The sequence below is a fragment of the Dermacentor variabilis genome, chromosome 9, assembly GCF_050947875.1.
Source record: "Dermacentor variabilis isolate Ectoservices chromosome 9, ASM5094787v1, whole genome shotgun sequence".
In the NCBI taxonomy this organism is placed as follows: Eukaryota; Metazoa; Arthropoda; class Arachnida; order Ixodida; family Ixodidae; genus Dermacentor; species Dermacentor variabilis.
Genome location: NC_134576.1, coordinates 87,649,901 through 87,669,833, shown reverse-complemented (window position 1 = coordinate 87,669,833; position 19,933 = coordinate 87,649,901). Strand labels below are relative to the sequence as shown.

Genomic DNA, 19,933 nt, shown 5'->3' with positions numbered 1-19,933 from the left:
AAAAGGCAAAGAGAATATCCAAACTACGCACACAAGAGGGCACAGGTGGCAATGGAATCCAGGCTGCCCGTAGTGGATTGGGAGGTGCCTTCGGAGCACCGACTCGTGGCTGCACAACTTGTAGCACAGCACGCAGCGGTACTGCCACTTGTCTGCATGCGTGCTCTCGTGTTCTGCTTTATCATTGAGGCTCGCAAATGCGGCACCGCAGCAGGCGCACCAGAATGGCAACTCTCGCGAATGCGCGACGGAGTGCTGGAGCAGGCGTTGCCCCGTGTTGAAGAGCTGATGGCAAAGCTCGCAACGGTGGGGAAGGCTGGCTTTCTCCGAGCATTCAGTGTCTTGACTGCTGCCCATTAGGTGCAAGGCAACGACATCAATGTCCTCGCGATGCTGCTCGCCAGCGTCATCTTGAGGCTCACTCTTAACGGCGATGCTTATGGATCCAAAGCCTTCGCACCCTGCGATACAGAATGGAGATGTAAATAGCGTGCTCTATGCTCAGTTTCAGACATCGGGTGCAACGCTGTGGAGGCTAGAGATACTGTTTGGAGTGGCTGCGTTCACACTTAGAAATAGTTTGTTGTTCTTGATTGTAACTGTGCGAAACTGTTCTTTATGTAGGCTGAGTATTGAATGAAAAAATGTTTTAATCCTCAGAAACAAACAAACTGTGGTATATGGTTATCTAATGTGTTGTTTTAGATCAATTTATTTTTCATTGTGTTTCGTTTCAAGTTCTTTTGTTGGCAGCGTGATGCGGCAGCCTCACATGCACGCTCGCGTGGGTATATGTTTTTGGTGCACAGTGAGACACGGACGCAATGCACCGAGTGATACATTTTAGTCATTAAACTTTTTGTGTAGCTTCCACAATGTTGCACCTTATGTCCAAAACGGAGTATAGGTGATTTTGGGAGTTAATGTCACTGTCATCATCCTATTTAAAATTTTTAAACCAAGTTAAAGCGTTACACTCATGGAATTTTTAACAGGCCCGTCCTACCATGAGCAGATGCTTAGTAATGTACTAGACAAAACAGATTACTAATTACTGCTTAGTTGACCATCCTTAAATAATAACCTACTAGACAAAACTGCGTTATTCCTTCTGTTCAGTACCCCATCTACGCAGTACAAAGGCCTCTCGCAGAGATCTCTCATCAACCCCATCTTGCACCTAGCCCGCATCTGCAAGTTTTCTGATCTTATTAATTCAGCTCAGGAATGAATAAGATGCATAATAATCCTTGCTGTAATCATCGAAGCACCAAAAATACAGGACACTGTCACAAAGAAATAGCAGGTCACTGAAATTTTGCTTGCTTAACTCAAAGCACTAAGAAACCAGACTTTCGTAGCGTATACCTAGCAAGCCATCAGAAGAGTTTTCTCAATGTGATTTTACTCCATGCACAAAACTAAAAGCCACTAATAGTAGTGCACTCTTAAGCAAATTCATATTTCAGCACGCACTTCTAAAACACCAAAGATCGTTTAAGTCATGCTTTAGTTACTACACTTTCAATTGAATACCAAGTTTTGTATGTAAGCGTGAAACAGACAGCTTTCCTTTTTATTTTTGAGCTGCTGAATGTACACGCGTGCTAAAATGACTAAAAGCCAGCCACATAAAAACTTCTGTAGGTTCTGCCTCTATTATCTTGAAGCATAGCACGCAGGTTTCACAAATGTTTTACATACTATCAAAGAAAGCAGACCGTTGCTGCACAAATACTAGGTCATTGTTTTATTAATTTCAACCTTCCATAAGTGTTCTCAACAAATGTCATATTTTGATTAATTCGCCCATCCACGTAACCCCTCACAATTCACTTTTCTGATTAAAAGATCAACAGTGGCAATTTTTGAAAAACAGTGCCCAAACAATACCATCAAAATAGAAAGCAGGCAACAGAGTATAGAACATGTGACTATGCCAAATTGAAAATTACTCGCAAGACAGAGGCATGAAAGCAATAGGTTTTAAATACATGTGTATGCAGTAAGAAGTACAATAAATACAACTATGCACAATAATCAATGTCCTCAGCTTGGAAGCTCTGCTTAGACTATTTACTGCAACTTCTCCAAGGCCTGCCAACATACATATGAATGATGGCGACTACTTATTTATTTATTCCTCAAATGCCCCTGGAGAGGGGTTTTACATATTTTTACATATTAAAATAAGCCTCAAGGAAGCATCCTCGCATATGCAAATTATACACGGAATTGTTGATACACTCTCTTTATGATAATACCATATAAAACCACAAAAGTTTAGCTTATAATTGTAGCTAGACACTTCAATAAATAATTGGTCATAGAGCAAAGTGCACAATCATAGCGTACATGACAACTGTAACGAAATTGGCATCATACATATTTAAGCTTGCACACCCCTTTGGGTATCATTACCATCATCATCAACAGCAGCCTATCTTTAAGCCGACTGCAGGACGAAGGCCTCTTTCTGCGATTCCAACTTGTGCCTGCAAATCTCCTAATATCACCACCCCACCCAATTTTTTGCTGTCCTCAAATGCACTCATCTTCCCTTGGCACCCCTTCTATTGCTCTAATGGTCTACTGGTTTGCTGCGCTACACATTATGTGGCCTGCCGAGTTCCATCTTCTTTCTCTAACTAAAATATCGGCTCCCCCTTTTCTCTCTGATCTGCACCAATCTCTTACTGTCTCTTAACATTATGCCTAACATTTTTCATTCCAGCACGCTTTGCGCGGTCGTTAACTTGTTCTCCAGCTTCTTTATCGACCTCCAAGTTTCTGCCCCATATGTTGGCACTGGTAGAATGCAATGATTGTACACTTTCCAACAACAGTGGAAAGCTACAAGTCAAGATTTGGGAAGAAAGGGGGTTAACCGAGGGGCCCGATTTTTGTTAGTCATATCACAAGAAGCCAAGAAACATTGACACGACAGACAACATAGGGGAAATTACTTGTGCTTAATAAGCGAAATAAATAAATTAATGGAAATGAAAGTACATGAAGAAACAACTTGCCACAGGTGGGGAATCATCCCACAACCTTCGCATTTCGCGTTCGATGCTCTACCAATTGAGCTACTGCGGCGCCATTTCTCCATCCGCTTTCTTGGGTATTCATGTTTCCTAGTAGAACCCTGGGAGTGTTAGCCAGTGCTACCACCCACACACCTTGGTGGCGGATGTAGAACATTCTTTCTGCCGCAGGCGTCACGAGAATGTCATCTTTTTGGGTAAAGGCAACTGGTCAATAAACCCACACATGCTACCTGAAGGCATCAATGATGCCAGATTCGAGACCCTCGTTATGTAATAAACGGGAAGAAAGGGTGTTAACAGGTATGAGCAGCTTTAGTCATAGAATGGTGTGGCAATAGACCCTGCATATGCTGCATGTCATAGAGCAAGGCGTGGTATATACATATACCTGTATATATATACAGAAATTTTTGCTCACGAATAACTCCGTCAACGCAGACACTGGTTTTTCTGCAACATCGGGCCCTTAACGCTGTCGCATTAAATATTCTGCAATGCATTTTTTGCACAAATATGCACAAATTTTTATGCATATGTGTTTGCTGCTACGTTATGTAGATCTATAATAAGAAATTTGTGAATGTATCAGCGTATCTTAAGACACAAATGGAAAGTATCGTATCGGATACAATAATTGCTGCAGTATCTTGTATCTGTATCTCAAATACTTGCTGCCAGAGTAGCTTCTATTGTATCATGATATAATTGCAAAGTATCTTTGACCAGCCCTGGCTATAATAATATGTTGTGATGCTCCTGTCTGGTTTCCCAGCGTTTCACGTCTCTTGAGTGTGGGTGAACGGGGTGTGCTTTGTGTGCCTCATGCCGGAATTACAAGTGGACGCAGGAGTCGCTTTTAATTTGACAACAAGTTATGTATATATGCAAGGAATGTTTTGTATGCAGAAAGACACATGCAAATTATAAAGACAACCATCTTTTTCTTTTTGTTTTCGTAGCTGCAAAGCGAGGAAATGAAAGATGTAACAATGCAATGACTGAGGACTTCATTAATAAGAAACTGCAATGCCAAGTTGCTTGCATAACCTGAATAATGCATGGTCTACAACAACCCTAACACCAGAGAGATTTATAAATTTGTTACACTGCAAAGGTTAACCTATATTGTCCAAGCGATAGTCAATGCCCTTAAAACAATTTAACTGTCGAAAAAAAAAAAAAAAACAGCCCACTCAAAAAATTAACTGCGAAATAAAAATCCAAATTTTTAGGTTTCTTTCATTTTTGAAATATCAGAAAAAGAAATGCTTGTAGACTTGATACCTTGGTAAGCAGTACCTTGATGAAGCTACCAATGCAACTGCTTTTAAACTTGCAACCAGATTTATCAACTAAAGCAAGGCTTCTTAGATTTCGATGTCTTTGTCCTTTATAAGCAAAAAAATAGGTATTGAAAGCTTTCAATTTTTTTAGTCCTCATTTACAACTACAGAAAATACGAGTACACATAATATGTGTGTAAGTATAAGGGTTGTTCTAAGGGATGATTGCAAGGTGCATGAAAACTCAGGGCCCGATTACAGAATCACTTACCAATACACACTAGTACACTGCAAAGCTGAACCACATCGTCACAGCCATCGACAACTGGCTCTATGTACAGCCAAAGACAGCAAACTCATGTATGTTTCGAAGAACATAGTTATTACGCCATTCGATAGAAAACCTTCTCACTTAAACACCAATAGAAAGGTGATTAAGGTTTAAGACAACCATAATACCTACAACACTGACACTGGGTGACTCACTTTACTGGTCTGCATACGGAGATTTAAGTACTTAATCTTTCTGAGCGAGGACGTTATGAGAATCATACCACAATAAGGAAAAACACAAGGCTAATGCCTGACTGCAGACTCTATCTACACACTCCTTGCCAGGCACAGCCCCGTGATGCTCTTGTGCACATCCATGTCTCACTGACATCCTAGCAGCAAAGTCATGCCACCGCCAAACAGGGACAGAACAGTACCCAGACAGTCACACGCAGTTAATGGCCCATTCGATGTCTGTGCACATTCAAGTGGGATCGCTGCACAAACTTCTCATCGCAGATACGACAGGTGAAGGGGCGCTCTCCCGTGTGGATCCTCTCGTGCTCCACGAGATAGCCCCGCTGGAAGAAGGCCTTCGGGCAGTGGGGGCACTGGTGCATTCGGATGCCCTGGTGGGTCTTGCTGTGTCTAGCCAGGGACTCCTTGTGCATAAATGTGGCCTTGCACTGGTTGCACGTATAATGCAGCTCCTTGGTGTGGGTCCGCAAGTGTCTTGACAGTTGGTGCTGCAGGGGAAACCTGAAGGGTTGGGAAAGAAAGGTAAGTGAAATGCAGCTGCAGCACAAGAAGAATTTAAAGGGCCCCTGCAACATTCTCGAGACTAGTTTGTACCTACATACACTCGCTACCTAAAGCTACACATTTGATGCATTCCAGAATATTGTTGACGTTGGCTTTTAAAAAGAGGCACAACAAAGAGATCGAACAAGTTTGGCTACAGGCAGCAACAACCTGAGAATGTAGTGGCAAATACTACCGCATTAACTCAATCTTAACCTGCACTTCTTTTCCCTGAAAAATGTACCTAAAGTGAGATGTGTGCAGAGTATAAAGCTAAAGCTACGATAGTGACAAGCTGGCACCAATAGCATAAAAAAATTAATGTAATTCAATACAATTCACATGTCACTGCCGGTGTGGGCTCTGTGATAGTTACGAACTCACTCCATAAGTTCCTTAGGCTGCCATGATCTGCAAGGCATTTGAAAAATACAATTGAGATTGCCAATGATACTTAGATGAAACTACAAACTCTACTGACATATATATATGACTTTTTGCCCACTGATCATCCACCTATTCCACATCAGAAGCACCTCATTTGGCTTTACTGAAGGGCCTGATGGGCTGGCACGATAATTATGGTTTGTTCTTGAACAAAAATGATTTCGAAAACAATAATGTCATGACATCTGATTAGATGCAACTGCAGCACAGCTTCAAAGGCTCACGAAATGGCATTAACCTCGCTGTTGTTGCAGTTTATCATACCAGCTCCAACCAGCTTTTTACCAGCTCAAAATGCTAGTCAGAGTGGGGGATGTAATTTTAGCTCATTCTGGCCTAGATGTAATCGAATACCCCCATCACAAGGGAAGATTTAATGTAATTTGTATCTAATGGCAATTGATACATCAAAAGACATTCGGTATCGTACACTGCTATATGACAAACGATAAGGTCATTTGCAGACAATGGTAATTGTAAGGTGTCAAAGACTCGAAGGCACAGAAAAAATTACAGTGCTAAGCAAAATGTTCTTAATTATATGTGCTTTATAAAAAAATTATTTTTAACGTGACAGTATTCATCTGCAAACCTCATAATATGTTTTGTACTTGTGTTGACTGCACTTATGATTTGGTGCTAAACATTGCCAACAACGTTCTTGACAATGTTGCTGGGAACACGAGTGCGTACTCACACTTTTAGGATCAAATCAGTCTATTGTAATGTTCCCCCCTCCAAAACATGAGACATCTAAAAATGAAAGCATACTCATTGCTACAATCAAGTGTTTACCTTTTTTAATATTATTTGTTTGTGACCACTCTTTGGCAAAACTACTCAATTGACACAGAAACACATTTGAATGAGTTCAGCAAACTCATTAGTTTGCAAAAGTAGTCTTTCCTCTAATGACATTACATATATCTGAGCAGCAGCCAACTAATGCCATTAAATGCAAATGTCACTAAATACAAATAACATTAACTCGTGCGACAGGAGCAGAACTTGAGCTTTCTTGTGGGGAAAAAAAAAGTTGCAGGCCTGCACGGCACAAGCAGCGCAGTCACAGCTTAAGCTGAAGAAGCGGCTTCATAGGAGCTCCCTTTTCGGCAGCACGCACTAGAGGGTCTTTGTGGTGAAGTCTCTTCACATTGTTTTCACGAGGACGATCTGAACTGTGCATGGCAAGCTGCAGCTTGTGCTTCTCTCTGCATAGCAGTCTGCTGAACCCAATATTGCCTGGTTGCAGTCATGTGCACAGATGTACGATTCGCTTCAGCGATTCGTACCTTGCGAGCAGGCACCATAATGTGTACCGAAGAGTAAACACGGGTATCCAGAGTACGCGGTCCACATGTTATCTCCCTTGACCCATGTCACGATAAGATGCTGTTGATGATGATGATTTATTGGCATCTCCTTCGAAATGGGGCGGTGACGAATAGTCACCTAGCCAGCTTGAGTTAACCGGGTCCAGCTGCAAGCAGTATGAAACTGCTCCATACAACTGCTACATGTTGGGACAACTGATGGTATACAATGCAACTGCAATGCAAAGTTTGCACATATCAACACTACGTGGCGTGCATGTTACGTCACGTGACAAATTGCACAATACAATGCTAATGATGATGATTTATTTATTGGCATTCCTTTTGAAATGAGACGGTGACAAAGAGCCACTTAACCTGCTTTATTAAAAAAATTACTATTTATTTATTTTTTTATTATATAAAACATTAGTAAGGTCTAAACTAGAGTATGCTTCATCAATTTGGGATCCCTCTACAGCACAGCTAACACTTGAAGCCATTCGGAGTCGCTCTGCATGTTTCATTGTATGCAATTATTCCCACAGTACCAGTGTATCCACCATCAAAACTAGCATTCATCTGCCAGACCTATCATCAAGAAGGAAACTCGCCCTGTTATCACTCTTTCATAAAATGTACTATAATAACCCAGAATTTAAAAAATGACCTTGTTACATCAGCCCCTTATATTTCATCGCGAATCGACCACAACATCGAGATACAAGTACCAAGTTGTCACACAAACCTTTTCTTAAATTCATTTCTGCCCAAAACAGTGTCCGAATGGAACCACCTCCCCACCTAGGTCACCAGCAAACCGGTTCATTCATCCTTTCAGACTGCTACATCTATATTGTATAATGATTCACCACTCCTCTCTGTAACGCCACCAGGCACTGAGAGTATTTTAAATAAATAAATAAATAAATAAATAAATAAATAAATAAATAAATAAATGAATGAAGGAATGAATGAAGTATGCTATATATGCTTTTCATTCTAGCATATTTGTATACATCTCCTTAATCTTTGTTTTTCTTCCTCAAACCTTTTCTATCTACCTCGTACGACTACCTGTGTGCGAAAACTTTTATTGTCCATAAGGGGTGACATCGGAGTTCCGGTACCGCTCATAGGCATCCAGGAAGCTCGATGTCAACCTAAGGGGCAGACGCTAGTAGACGAAGCGGTTTGCCGCTTTGTCTACCAGGAGATGACCGCCATGCAGCATCGATATGTGCACACTTCGTGTTGCAGTTGCATATGTTTCAGTTGCATAGTTGCACTAGACGAATGTGGTTTGTTGCTTCGTCTACTGCAACTACGCAATTGCAACATATTTGAATTTGAATATATCTTTATTTCCAACAGATTGGGGGAGACAGGGAAGAAAAGCTTTAAGGGCAGCTTGAAAAAACACCCTGCCCCCTATGACCACAAGACATGGGCAGCGCAGAGCTGCCGCGTGTTTTTAACAATACAAAAATACACAGTTTTGCAAGAATGCATGTGTAGTTGCGTGTAATGAAGTGTAAAATGTTTCGCATATGACAGATGAAAAAAAAAACATATATACACATATCTATGTAATATAAATGTGAACAAAAGCTGTAAACTCATCTAATCTGCACTTCTGAAATAGCTGACCATACAAACATGAATATTAGTCCTGCTGATTTAGTCGAGAAAATTCTGATGGGGTAAGGGCACATATATCAATGCCAGATTTGTTGTAAGCATATAGAGCCTTGGTAAGTTCTTTTTTAGCATTTGTGAGCTGTAACTAGTTCTAAAACGGTGCACAGTCCAGGGTTCTGTGTTTCTTTTGAAACGTGAGGGGACACGTTCTTCTAAACATGATAATTTAACAAGGAATAGATCACTTTTCCTGTTCATGTAGTAAAACATGAACAGGAAAACGGTAACTGCAACACGAAGTGCGCACATATCAATGCTAAATGCTATGATGTGGCAGATAACATTGCCCATAATGAATGAGCCCATAACAGCTTACGCTGTAAAAAGTTGCATTAAGCGCATACAAGATTTCAATCCTATATTTCATAGGTGATTAACAAGAATTGTGGTGGTTTACGCAGAGTCTGAGTGCTACTATAGCACCCTTTGCGAACAAACAAACAAACAAACAAACAAACCAAGAAGAAGGATATTTTGGAGTGCTTGCACTTCTAAATTTCGCAATTGAACATCCGCACATTAACTCTCCTGGTGTGCTTTAGTGTGTGATGCATTGGGGTTTCCATTTCCTAACCTGGTGACTTCGTTATAACACGAGTTTACTGCATGCGTCAGTGCTTCTCTATAAAGGAATGGCAAAGGCAGACAACTCACACCATGGGGCACATCTCGCAGTGGTACGCAGGCTTGCCATAGTGACTCTGTACACGTTGCCAAAGCTGTGCCTTGTTGCTGTAGGTCTCTTGGCATCCGACACAGCGGTACTGCTTTTTGTTGAAGTGCCTGTTGTTCTCGTGCTCCGCCACGTCTTCCGCGCGAGCGAAGGCTGCGCCACAATTGGCGCACAAGAACGGCAGCTCCTTGGTGTGTGTGACGGAGTGTTGAAGCAAGTGTTGGCGCGTGTTAAAGATCAGCCGACAGATCTTGCACTGGTGTTGGTGATCACCTACCTCAAAGCATTTGTTTCTGCAGTTGCCTGTCGTGTGCATTTGCAAAACAGGACTTTCCACAACCGCAACACCTTCAATGTCACCTTGAGGGTCTGGTGCTTCAATTTTAATGATGATGTCTGTGAACATAAGCTGTCCAGGCTCTGCAAAAAAAGAAGAAAGATTGAAATGTCAAAAGGCAGCTCTGTTTATGAAGGCTGCAGGTATATCCTGTGGCATTCATAGTGGCAGTGGGAAAAACAGTTAGCAATAAACTTAGCACACACTGAAAGGTAACAAAAAAATTTTCCCCTTTAAGCACACATTTTTTTTAAAGCTCCAAAATGGAAGTTGAAACACAATCAAATTTTAAAAGGGTACTTGCGGAATAATTCTCAGAGCTGCTTCAATTTACACATGACAACAAGCATTAATTAACATGATGCATTTGCAGTCAACAGCATATATGCATAGCTGATAAGACCTTGGAGGATGTCAATAGCTACCCTATTGATATCCTAGCGTAAAATACCAAGCGTAAAATGTACTCGTCGTAACAGTTTGTATGAATATTGTTAAAGTTGAGCAGCACTTGTCCAAGCCCCAGCTTCTGCATTTCTTGCCAAGGACCTGCCACGCTTGTCAACTCAACTCTCACCGTGCCTTTGAGTTTTGGTAGTGAACATACCCTTCGATGCTTTCAAATTGCTTAGCTATCTGTTCAGAGAATTACATTCAAACCTTACGCTTTAGTTGTAGAAACTTGTTCTTGAAACCAGGTGTCTTTCATTAACATTTCGACATTTTAAATGAATACCGCATAGCAGGTAAACTGTATGTGTATAATATTTTTCATATCAGGATACAATGTTCAAGAATTTGCAGAAATGAAAAAAATTGGGAAAATTTTGTACACTTTTCAACAAAAGAAATTGGGAGTTGAAGGGTTAATCTCTTCAAAGATTTAGCAACTTGTGATTTCTATGCACTGAAGAACCAGCAACTTTAAGTAGCAAATGAGGGCAGCATGACACAAGAAACATTCTCCCATGTTCCCTTTTCTCAGGATAGACAGGACAGGCCGTGGAGGAGTAACCCATTGCTTTCAAAGAGAATATCCTCACATGAGGTGATTTCAGCCCAACAGTTCGTTCCTACAGCTTTCCAGAAACGTACACCATGTTTTCATACTTAAAATCTTGCAAGAGATTGCTATGACTCTACATGCACGTAATCTCACAAACTCTGCACACTGCAGCAAAGAGCTACAGGCCATGCCAATAAACCTGGAATGGGTGCTAAAATACACCTCACTAATTTCTTGCAGTACCACGAAATCTACAGCTCCCATAGGTCCAGCAGGAAAGAGAACTCAAAGAAGGGCTTGTGAATGGTTGACCTCTCAAACCCCCACCAACACCAGATGAACGAAATGATACAGATGGATTAGTAGTGCACAATCAGCAAGCCGTCCTTTCCCAGAAACACAAAGCCAGTTCGGCAGACATAGCTCGTAGCTCTTGCTGCACTGAATGCAGTTAGTGAGATGGCTCACATTTGGAGAAGGTTCAAGTGCAAAATATTGGACCACAAGGAAGAGAATACAGACTGGATGAGCATCTGTCCCATTTGTATTTTCTTCCTTGCAATCTTGCATTTTGTGTTGACCTTTTTGAAATATGATTCACGAGCTGACCCAAAGGAGTGCTCTTGACCACAGGTCAGTTGTGCGCAATCAACCATCCCACGTGCAAAGCTGGCTAAATGGACAGATAATGAAAGGGCTGGTTGAGTACAACAACTGAGTCCTTTCTTCGACATATGCATTTCATTCTTGTTCTATGTTGGTTAAAAAATGCAATCACTCCCGACGCTTTGCACGAAGTTGATCAGACGAAAATACAGGTGTTCCTTATGCAGATGTTCACAAAAGCAGCACCAGGGGCTGGTCTTGTACTGTTTTTTTCATGATTGTGTCTCCACTAGGACTTAAATAAGTAGCAATTACACAACACGGCGTTCTGCATACAATCAAAACACAAAGTAGGCGACAAAATATAGAGGAATGCACAAACAATAAAATGAAAAGCAATAAACAGAACCAGGATAGGCATGTAAGCAACTGTGTTTCAATGACATTATACAATGATAGTAGCAGCAGGTCTCATCTTTTTTACTGTTTGCAAGAGACTGCAAGGACCCTCAACACAGTCACATTCTATTATTTCAATGCCCATTCCTTTGAACTAAACTATGTTACTTGCATTTTTAAAATTAAACAGAGAACAATTTAAAACAATTTTGCAAGTCCCACTGACACTGAATCAACACAAGGCCACACAATACATGGGATTGTGTAGCAAACAGTGTCCAAACATGAAGCATTTCGCATGTTCAGCCTTTGTGAACAGTATACAGTCTACGTATCTTCACGGCACTCTTGACACTCCAGACCATTGGATGGCAAGTACGAGTACTTCTGGACGAGTAGGAGTATTTCTGTCAACGTATGCGTTCTCGTTCATGACCATGTCCACCTGATGTGAAAAGGCAACACCACAATTTTTGCACCAGAACGACAACTTCTGCAAGCGCTCAACGGAATGCTGAAGCCGATGGCATGGTCCCGAGGAGATGCCATGGCAAAGCTTGCACTGATGCAGGTGATCACCCCTCGCCGAGGATTCCGTGCCGCTTAGTCACATGTGAGGCAGTGCTTCCCAAACTTACAATCTTGTTGCTGTTCACATCTGCAGGCTCATCCTTAATAATCACCTCTGCAATACGATGCAAGATAATGTTTTCCATAATTGTGTTAACTCTTCGATGTCTTCATCTGGAGACTTCTTCAGCAGCGTCTGCAAATGTGGAGTTTCCAAGCCTTGTAAAATCAATAAAATATCAACAAACGTGTGCTTGGAGCAAGTGTTAACCAATGTTTTATGCTCTTTACTATGGTTGCGTGAGCACGATCGCACACTAAAGTCATAACCATCACTCAAAAGTAACTATTTCCCTTCCGCTTTTCCACCAGAATTTGGGAAGTGTGGCTGAAGCAGTTGCAGTCTATGTAGAAGTTTGCCATAGCATTTCAAATGAAGTAATTATCTATGCAAAAGAGCATTAGGATTGAAAATAGTACACCCACATTCGACGGCACAGTTTCATAAGCACTAGCAAGGATGTTGAAGAGCGGTAAGTGGCCATGCTTTCAATCACATGAAATATGTATTAATCTGAATCATGCGAAAGTGAATTTCTTATTGATTGGCGGCTTATCTACATACAAGAACAAATGTGCATGAGATTGAGAAAGTGGCTGCCAAGATTGAGAATAAAATTGCCTGCTGAAAAAACTGCAACTATCTCACCCAAGGCACAGACTACAGTCAAGCCTTGCTATAATGAAATTGCATATGAAACAAAAATAACTGTCTTGTGTCTGCTATTACTTACAAGTTGTAATGTAATAAAAAAAAGCGTCAACCAAGTGTCAACACTGAAGACAAGGTTGACGTACATGGTGGTTCAAATGATTCGATGATTAAATGTTGATCATATCTTTCTATTCTCCCTCTTTTCCACATTCTTTCTTCATTAATTTTGTATTTCATTCGTATCATATTTCATGCGCAATTACGCCGACCTTGTCTTTTCTAGCATTGATGCTTGGTTTACCCTTTCATTTTTTGTGGTAGTGGCTAAATATACCCAGATGCCAGATAAGCCAAACCCATGTGAAGTCAGCAAAGACCTTGTTTTCAAAAACATGCAAGCTTGACATGCGCAATGAGAGCATGGGCACGTGGGAAAATGCGAAACATCTGGCACGCCTGTATAGTGCATACTCAGCAGACGGCACCAGTAGTAAAATATTGCACACTCTATGGGTGTTTAAAACTAATTATACTCCCTTGTAATTATGTTCTTAGCCTAAAACTATTGCTACGTGCTCTCAGCATGGAGAAGTATCATTTGATGCTATCTTCATGTTCATATGGCATCTACAAGTTGCCTAACTGACCATGTTTTTATGCAAGTGGTTACAAGATGGCATGATTACAGCAAAAAAAAAATGAGAAGATGACGGCATGTAGCTCAGAGCACTCACACATTGGGGGCACAGGTGACAACGAAATCCGGCCTGCCCATGGTGAACCGCTATGTGATGTCGAAGCACGGCCTTGTCAATGAGGGTTTTGCAACAAGGCATACAATGGAACTGTTCTTTGTTGTCATGCATACTCTCACGCTTCTTTGCAGTTATTGCACGAGAATGGCAACTCCTGTGAGTGCCCAACAGAGTGTCGAAGCAGGTGTTGCGGTATGAAGAATGCGTGGGTGTTTGCACCAATACGAAATGGCATCTTTGTCTGGGCCCTCGGCGTCCGACTGCACACCCATCACCCTTGAGGCAGTGCTTCCTGCATTTTTGTGCACCTCCTCCATGCCGGGATGCGAAGGTTTGCTCTTAATGATGACGTCTTTGGTGCACAGCAGCAGTTTCCCTCTCTGTTGCAGACTCTTCATTATAGCTACCTGGAAGCTCTTCCTCAACGATAATAATGCCAGGAGCCTCATGCCTTGCAATGTCAAAGAATGAAGCTGAATTTGTCTGCACATAAGGGGGATTACATTCTAGTTTTTTATGCTCATAGAGATAGTGTATATGTATAAACGTTACAATGTAATTTCACAACATGCCTTAGTTTCAAGACCGGTGATAGTCCTGTTTTCTAATGTGTCTATGTGCCTCCACTCAGACACATTAGAAAACAAGACATTCCCCATGCCTGCACTTTACATGTTTCAATTCAAGGATGCGAGGGTAGATACTTCTGTTGCATCAATAAGAACCAGTACTACATTTCTGTCCAACTCCTTCAAATCTTTTATAAGCAGGTGTCATATTTAAGTTTTCAAGTAATTATCATTGGGAGCACCTAAATTCTCCTCCAGCGTTCACATCTCTGAGACAGCTATCGGATTTGCCAACTTTAGCTCGAAGAGCCAAGAAGATAGATTCAGAGAAGGCAGGATTGTGCACATAATAAAAACACAAAACAGTAAATGAGATTTAAATGAGAAAAAGGCTTCAATAAAATTTAACAACAAAAACATGTGATCAGTACATTACAATGAAAGAGGTGTAAACATAAAAGAAGAAATTGGCTTAACTCAGGAGGCTCAAAGAAGATATTTACTTGAAGACCACATTACACTAATACACATGGGAAACAATAAAGTTTATTAAGCAAAGGTGAAAGTCTCTCTCAACCTAACTGTGTCCAAGTTTGAGTCACCTGTGATGCACTCCATCGAGTTGAGCTTAAGTGTGTACCAGCATTTCAATGAAATCTTGGAGGCACAGTGTCCAGTCCTCAAGTCTGACTTCACCACACTGAATCTGTATTTAGCAAACAGTGACGATGAAAACAGTGAAAACAGCAATCCTTATTAAGTGAGCAGCGAAACAAGCTTCAACGTGAAATTAAACTGAATACAACCACAATGTTCACATAGCCTGCAATAAACAATAAAAAGGTTCAAGAACACACACACACACACACACACACACACACACACACACACACACACACACACACACACACACACACACACACACACACACACACACACACACACACACACACACAAGAAAAAAGACATTCGCAAACTGCCAAATGCAATCAAAGGTTATCTGGGACATCCTATACAGGATGTCCCAGATAACCTTAGCCAGAGTTTAAAATACACAAATGCCACATAGCTGGATAGAAACAAGGTAATGTTGCTTGGCATCGCTTGGAGATATTAAAATTATATTTTTTCATTCTGCCTAATTCGATAATTAGTCTTAATTAATTAATGTATCAAATATTATAATTAGATTAAAAGTGCCAATGAGAAAATTATAGAGCGACATGAAAAACTCCTGATACAGCTTTCTCTTTGCTCAATATATGCTACATAAAGGTGTTTTTCCGAGCATAAATGAAGCCTGCAAATTAACGCAATATTGCTGGGCGACTACCCACTCGAGGCACTTTGTGTGTATTTGTGGGATTCTTTCACACTCGGAGAAACGCTTTATGTAGCACGCATTGAGGAACAGAAAGCTGTATCGAGAGTTTTATATGTTGCTCAAAAATGTTTTTCTTGACAATATTGATCTAATCATAATATATGAGAAGTTGATTAATTAATCAAGACTAATTATCTAATTAGAAAAATGCAAAAAATAAACTTAGCATCTCCAAGCGACAACAAACAACATTACCTTGGTTCTGTCCAGCTACATGGCATTCACATACATGTACTTTTAAGCTCTGGCTAAAGTTAGCCGGGACACCACGTATAACACACAATGGAATCATTAACACTACTGTAACGTGAAGAGAGACCATACAGGCGCATCGCCCAACTCAAACTACCATGGCATTTTGGTGAGTCCTCCTTGATGCAAGAGCATTCACAGAAATTTCATGATGATCCCATCATTATTTTACTTGGTTATTTTCTTTCAGTTTAGTTAAATATGGTTCGCATTTACAGTCAAACACCAACATATTTCACTGTCAGGGATAAGCTAAACAACAAAAAGCAGGCCATGGCAGCATCAGACAAGCCTCTGATACCAACTGTCTTGCAGCGCAAAGAACACTCGGTGTACCTCTGTGAGCACATGTGAGGGTGTGCGAAAGGAGAGTGAGAAGATATTGGCTATTGAACAAGACAAAAGTGTATCTATGTCTCCTGTCTGGACAACTCTTTAAGGATGCACAGCAATGGGGAATTATGAAAAGTGTGCACGAGAGTAGAAACACAATGCTCATCCATCGTGTCTTTGTCATTATGTACTGCAGTTCAGCCCTCCAAGCACTACGGTTTACTAACGAGCAGCACTGTGGCTAAGTTCACCTTCTTTTCTGGTGTCTTGATTGTCTGCAGCCATTTAGCAATGCTTACTGAGGCACATAAATCTGCCCTTTCATCATTTCTGGATGTTAGCTCTTGCATATAAGAAGGTGAAACTATGCATTCCAAAAATTGTTTGCTCAGTTATGTGTGCACATCAACTGATTTATGTCTGGGTGGTGCTGAGAATAAGAAACACTAAGAGAAGCATCAATAATTCATTCTGGCAAGCTTTGGTTTCAGACTGAAACAAATGTGCATTTGAGAACATAATGGTGCAGTGAAAAATAAGAAATGAAGGTACAAGCAAGGATGCTTAGTGCTTGAAACTTACATAACATCGAAACAGTTGTGATTCAGTGCCAGAACCACATGCATTAATATATTCAATGAACATTCTTGCTTACAACAATCATCAGTGGCTGGAGTGAACGTTAAGGGAAGATGCTCCTCAAAAAAAACTTTTTTTTTAAATAGTTAACCAAATTCCCGCCCCCACACGCCAAACTCGAACGCGCGCAGGCGGCCGCGTTTCGAATGCTACAAACGGACTCGTATCCGTCACGAGGCCTACTAAGTCACTATAACTCAGAAATCCCGGCAAATTGCCCAGACTGCCCCGAACTTTATTGCTCACTCTCGCACATGCTATGGCAATGTACCGCGTTACCAAAGGGCCCTCTCTCCAGTGAGCCCGAATGGGAAGAAGCCCTCAAAAGCCCGGACCTCAAACTACAACTCAAGGCCGTCCAGAGGGCCCAAGAACTGGCGGAGCGTCACCACGTTCCCGTCCCGACTTGGGTGTCGCCTACGGTTTCTGCCGGAGGAGTTCCCCGCGTGGGATCTCCAACGGATTGAAACTCCTCAGGACTTTCATAAAGTTCTTGACTGACTTTTAAATAGTTATACTAGAGACTTGAAAATCCAACCACTTATAGAGCATTACAGGCAGATTTCAAATATGTCATTAGTTTCTGTGTAGCCGCTATAGTTCTTGAGCTATGTCCTACACTATAGCAGAATAAAGCTATTTTGTGGGCACTTTATTGTGTAATAAATTTTCAAAAAAAGCATTGTGCTGTAGCTTATCTAGCTCTTTATAGACCGCTATGTGCCAATATCTATTGAAACAGCATCTACAATTATTGCAATTACGAAAAAAATAGGACAATTCAACAAATTCTTTTTTTTTTCATGATCACATGAAAATAAACTTGTACATTTATAACTGTCTTCTACTAACTTAGGTTGGCATACATACTCTTGAAGATATGTGCAGTGCTGATACCTACTTGAAATTGCAATATTGCCCAGCAGCAGTTGTGAAAGTACAAGGTTATATTCCAGGGAATCGAGAAAAAAAAATTAGTTGAAACGCTCTAATCTTTTTGCGTAGTTACATTAATTGTACACGCTGTTCGGATACATATCGGTACTTTGTGATCTACAAAGAGCTAAACAAACTACAGCACGATGCTTTTTGTGAAAATTTAGTGCATAAAAAAGTGCCTACAAAGATTACTATATTTTGCCACTGTGCACCACATAACTCAAAAACTACAATGGCAACAAACAGTAATGGCATATTTGAAATCTGTATAGAAAACTCTATAATTTGCTGAAATTTGAAAGCTATTTTACAATAGAAAAAAAGTTGTTTCGAGGAGTGTCTTTCCTTAGACAATACTGAATAACATCCATAGTCAGTAACCGGTGGAAAGTTGTAAATCAAGATTCTGGTTACATTCCTTGCATGTTTTATGCAAAAGCAAGCATGCTCCATGCAGTAGCCAACTCACTACTGTTTAAAAATATCTGAGGCCCCATTAATTGATACATTCACTGGAACGGTCAAAGAGCAATACTAGTGTCACAGGTACATTCTGGTCATGATCGGGGCCGATCCGGATAAGGCTCGACCCAGATATGTGTGCTGCTACATGGTCACTGTCGGATCTCCACCATGTATTTGATCACGATCGCAGGCTGACGTCTGCACCCTCTAACGCAGTATTCTGAAATTGCTAAAAACAAGAAGTCAAGGCAGCTCAATATAAAATGTTTAAAAATCTTTTTATCAACAATAGAAAGTTGCAAAATTGAACTATATTTTGCAAATCTACATTTGTAGCCAAGGCATTATGCAGCTCTGAGAGTTGCAGACAATAACTTGATCCAGATTGTTGGACCATGTAGCAGCAACCATAGTTGATCGCGATCAAAAAATGCGATCCCGAGCGGCCCCAATTGCGATCAGAAGTGTACGTGTGACATCGGTATAAGACTGTTGTACGTTCCACATGATTTCACTGGTACAACTGTTGGTACATTGTTTACAACTGCAGCAATTTTTCAGCTTATTGATAACAAAAAGTGAGCTCGAGCCATTAAAAATATATTACGCACACTGGAAGTGTGTTCATGTTATTAAGAAAGGTGTACACAAAATGAGACAGTTCATAACTTATCACACACCACATGTGTAGCTGAAGTTGCTAAAGCATTACCTGTAAATTTTATCCTTGCTGCTATAAATGCTTGTGGATAATTTACAAGCTTCACTTCAATTTACTTTTGCTTGATGCATCAGCATCAGCTCAGTGTTCCATTTTATAAACATTCTGTCTTTTATTACATTACGTATCAACTTTTTCAATATCATTATTATTTTTTCACTGTAATAGCATGGAGGTTGCCAGAGACACTATAAAACATGTGTAAAGGCGTTTTCAAGATTTTTAAGCAAGATGTATCATCAACTTGACACACCAGGAGAAAAGTGCAGGCAAATGTCTTCATATTTGTGCAATTTACAAGTTTGACCACATGGAAGCAGCCGAAGTTAAGCACAAAACCACGTGCATTAGTAACACATTCAAAGCACATTTTTGATTCTAACAAGTGCCAGCAAAGCTGAAGTAACCTTTCACTGGATTTCATGAATGTCTTACATAAAAACTAAACATACTCCCCAGTACAGTTAATTTGCAACAGTTTGAAATTTCTCATGGCTACATACTTATAAATACATGCAGTCAGCAATAACAGCTGCACAAGCATTATGATGGTGTCCTTTGGCCCCAGTGTCAGTACCCTGCTTACAACCACAATTTTTCAGCTTATTAACTAGAATAGGTGAGCATTATAAGAAAGACACTATATGACACTAATATTACCAAAATACAAGCATATTTCCATTAATGTAGCCACCAAAAGTA

General features: G+C 40.6%; 1 protein-coding gene across 2 annotated transcripts in view; it reads right to left on the bottom strand.

Moving 5' to 3' along the window:
- The window catches only part of LOC142557070 (uncharacterized), a 33,136-nt gene that overhangs the window by 10,183 nt on the left and 3,020 nt on the right, over window positions 1–19,933 (bottom strand). The window contains exons 2-3 of one of the 2 annotated variants that reach the window (XM_075668638.1): window positions 9,523–9,961; window positions 1,736–5,365 (exon numbers count right to left, since the gene is read on the bottom strand). In XM_075668638.1, coding sequence (XP_075524753.1) covers window positions 5,062–5,365; window positions 9,523–9,947 — 729 coding nt within the window. In that variant the 5' untranslated portion in view covers window positions 9,948–9,961 and the 3' untranslated portion in view covers window positions 1,736–5,061. Of the gene's footprint in view, window positions 1–31; window positions 462–1,735; window positions 5,366–9,522; window positions 9,962–19,933 lie in introns of those variants that run through there. The other variant, XM_075668639.1, reaches the window with a different exon arrangement.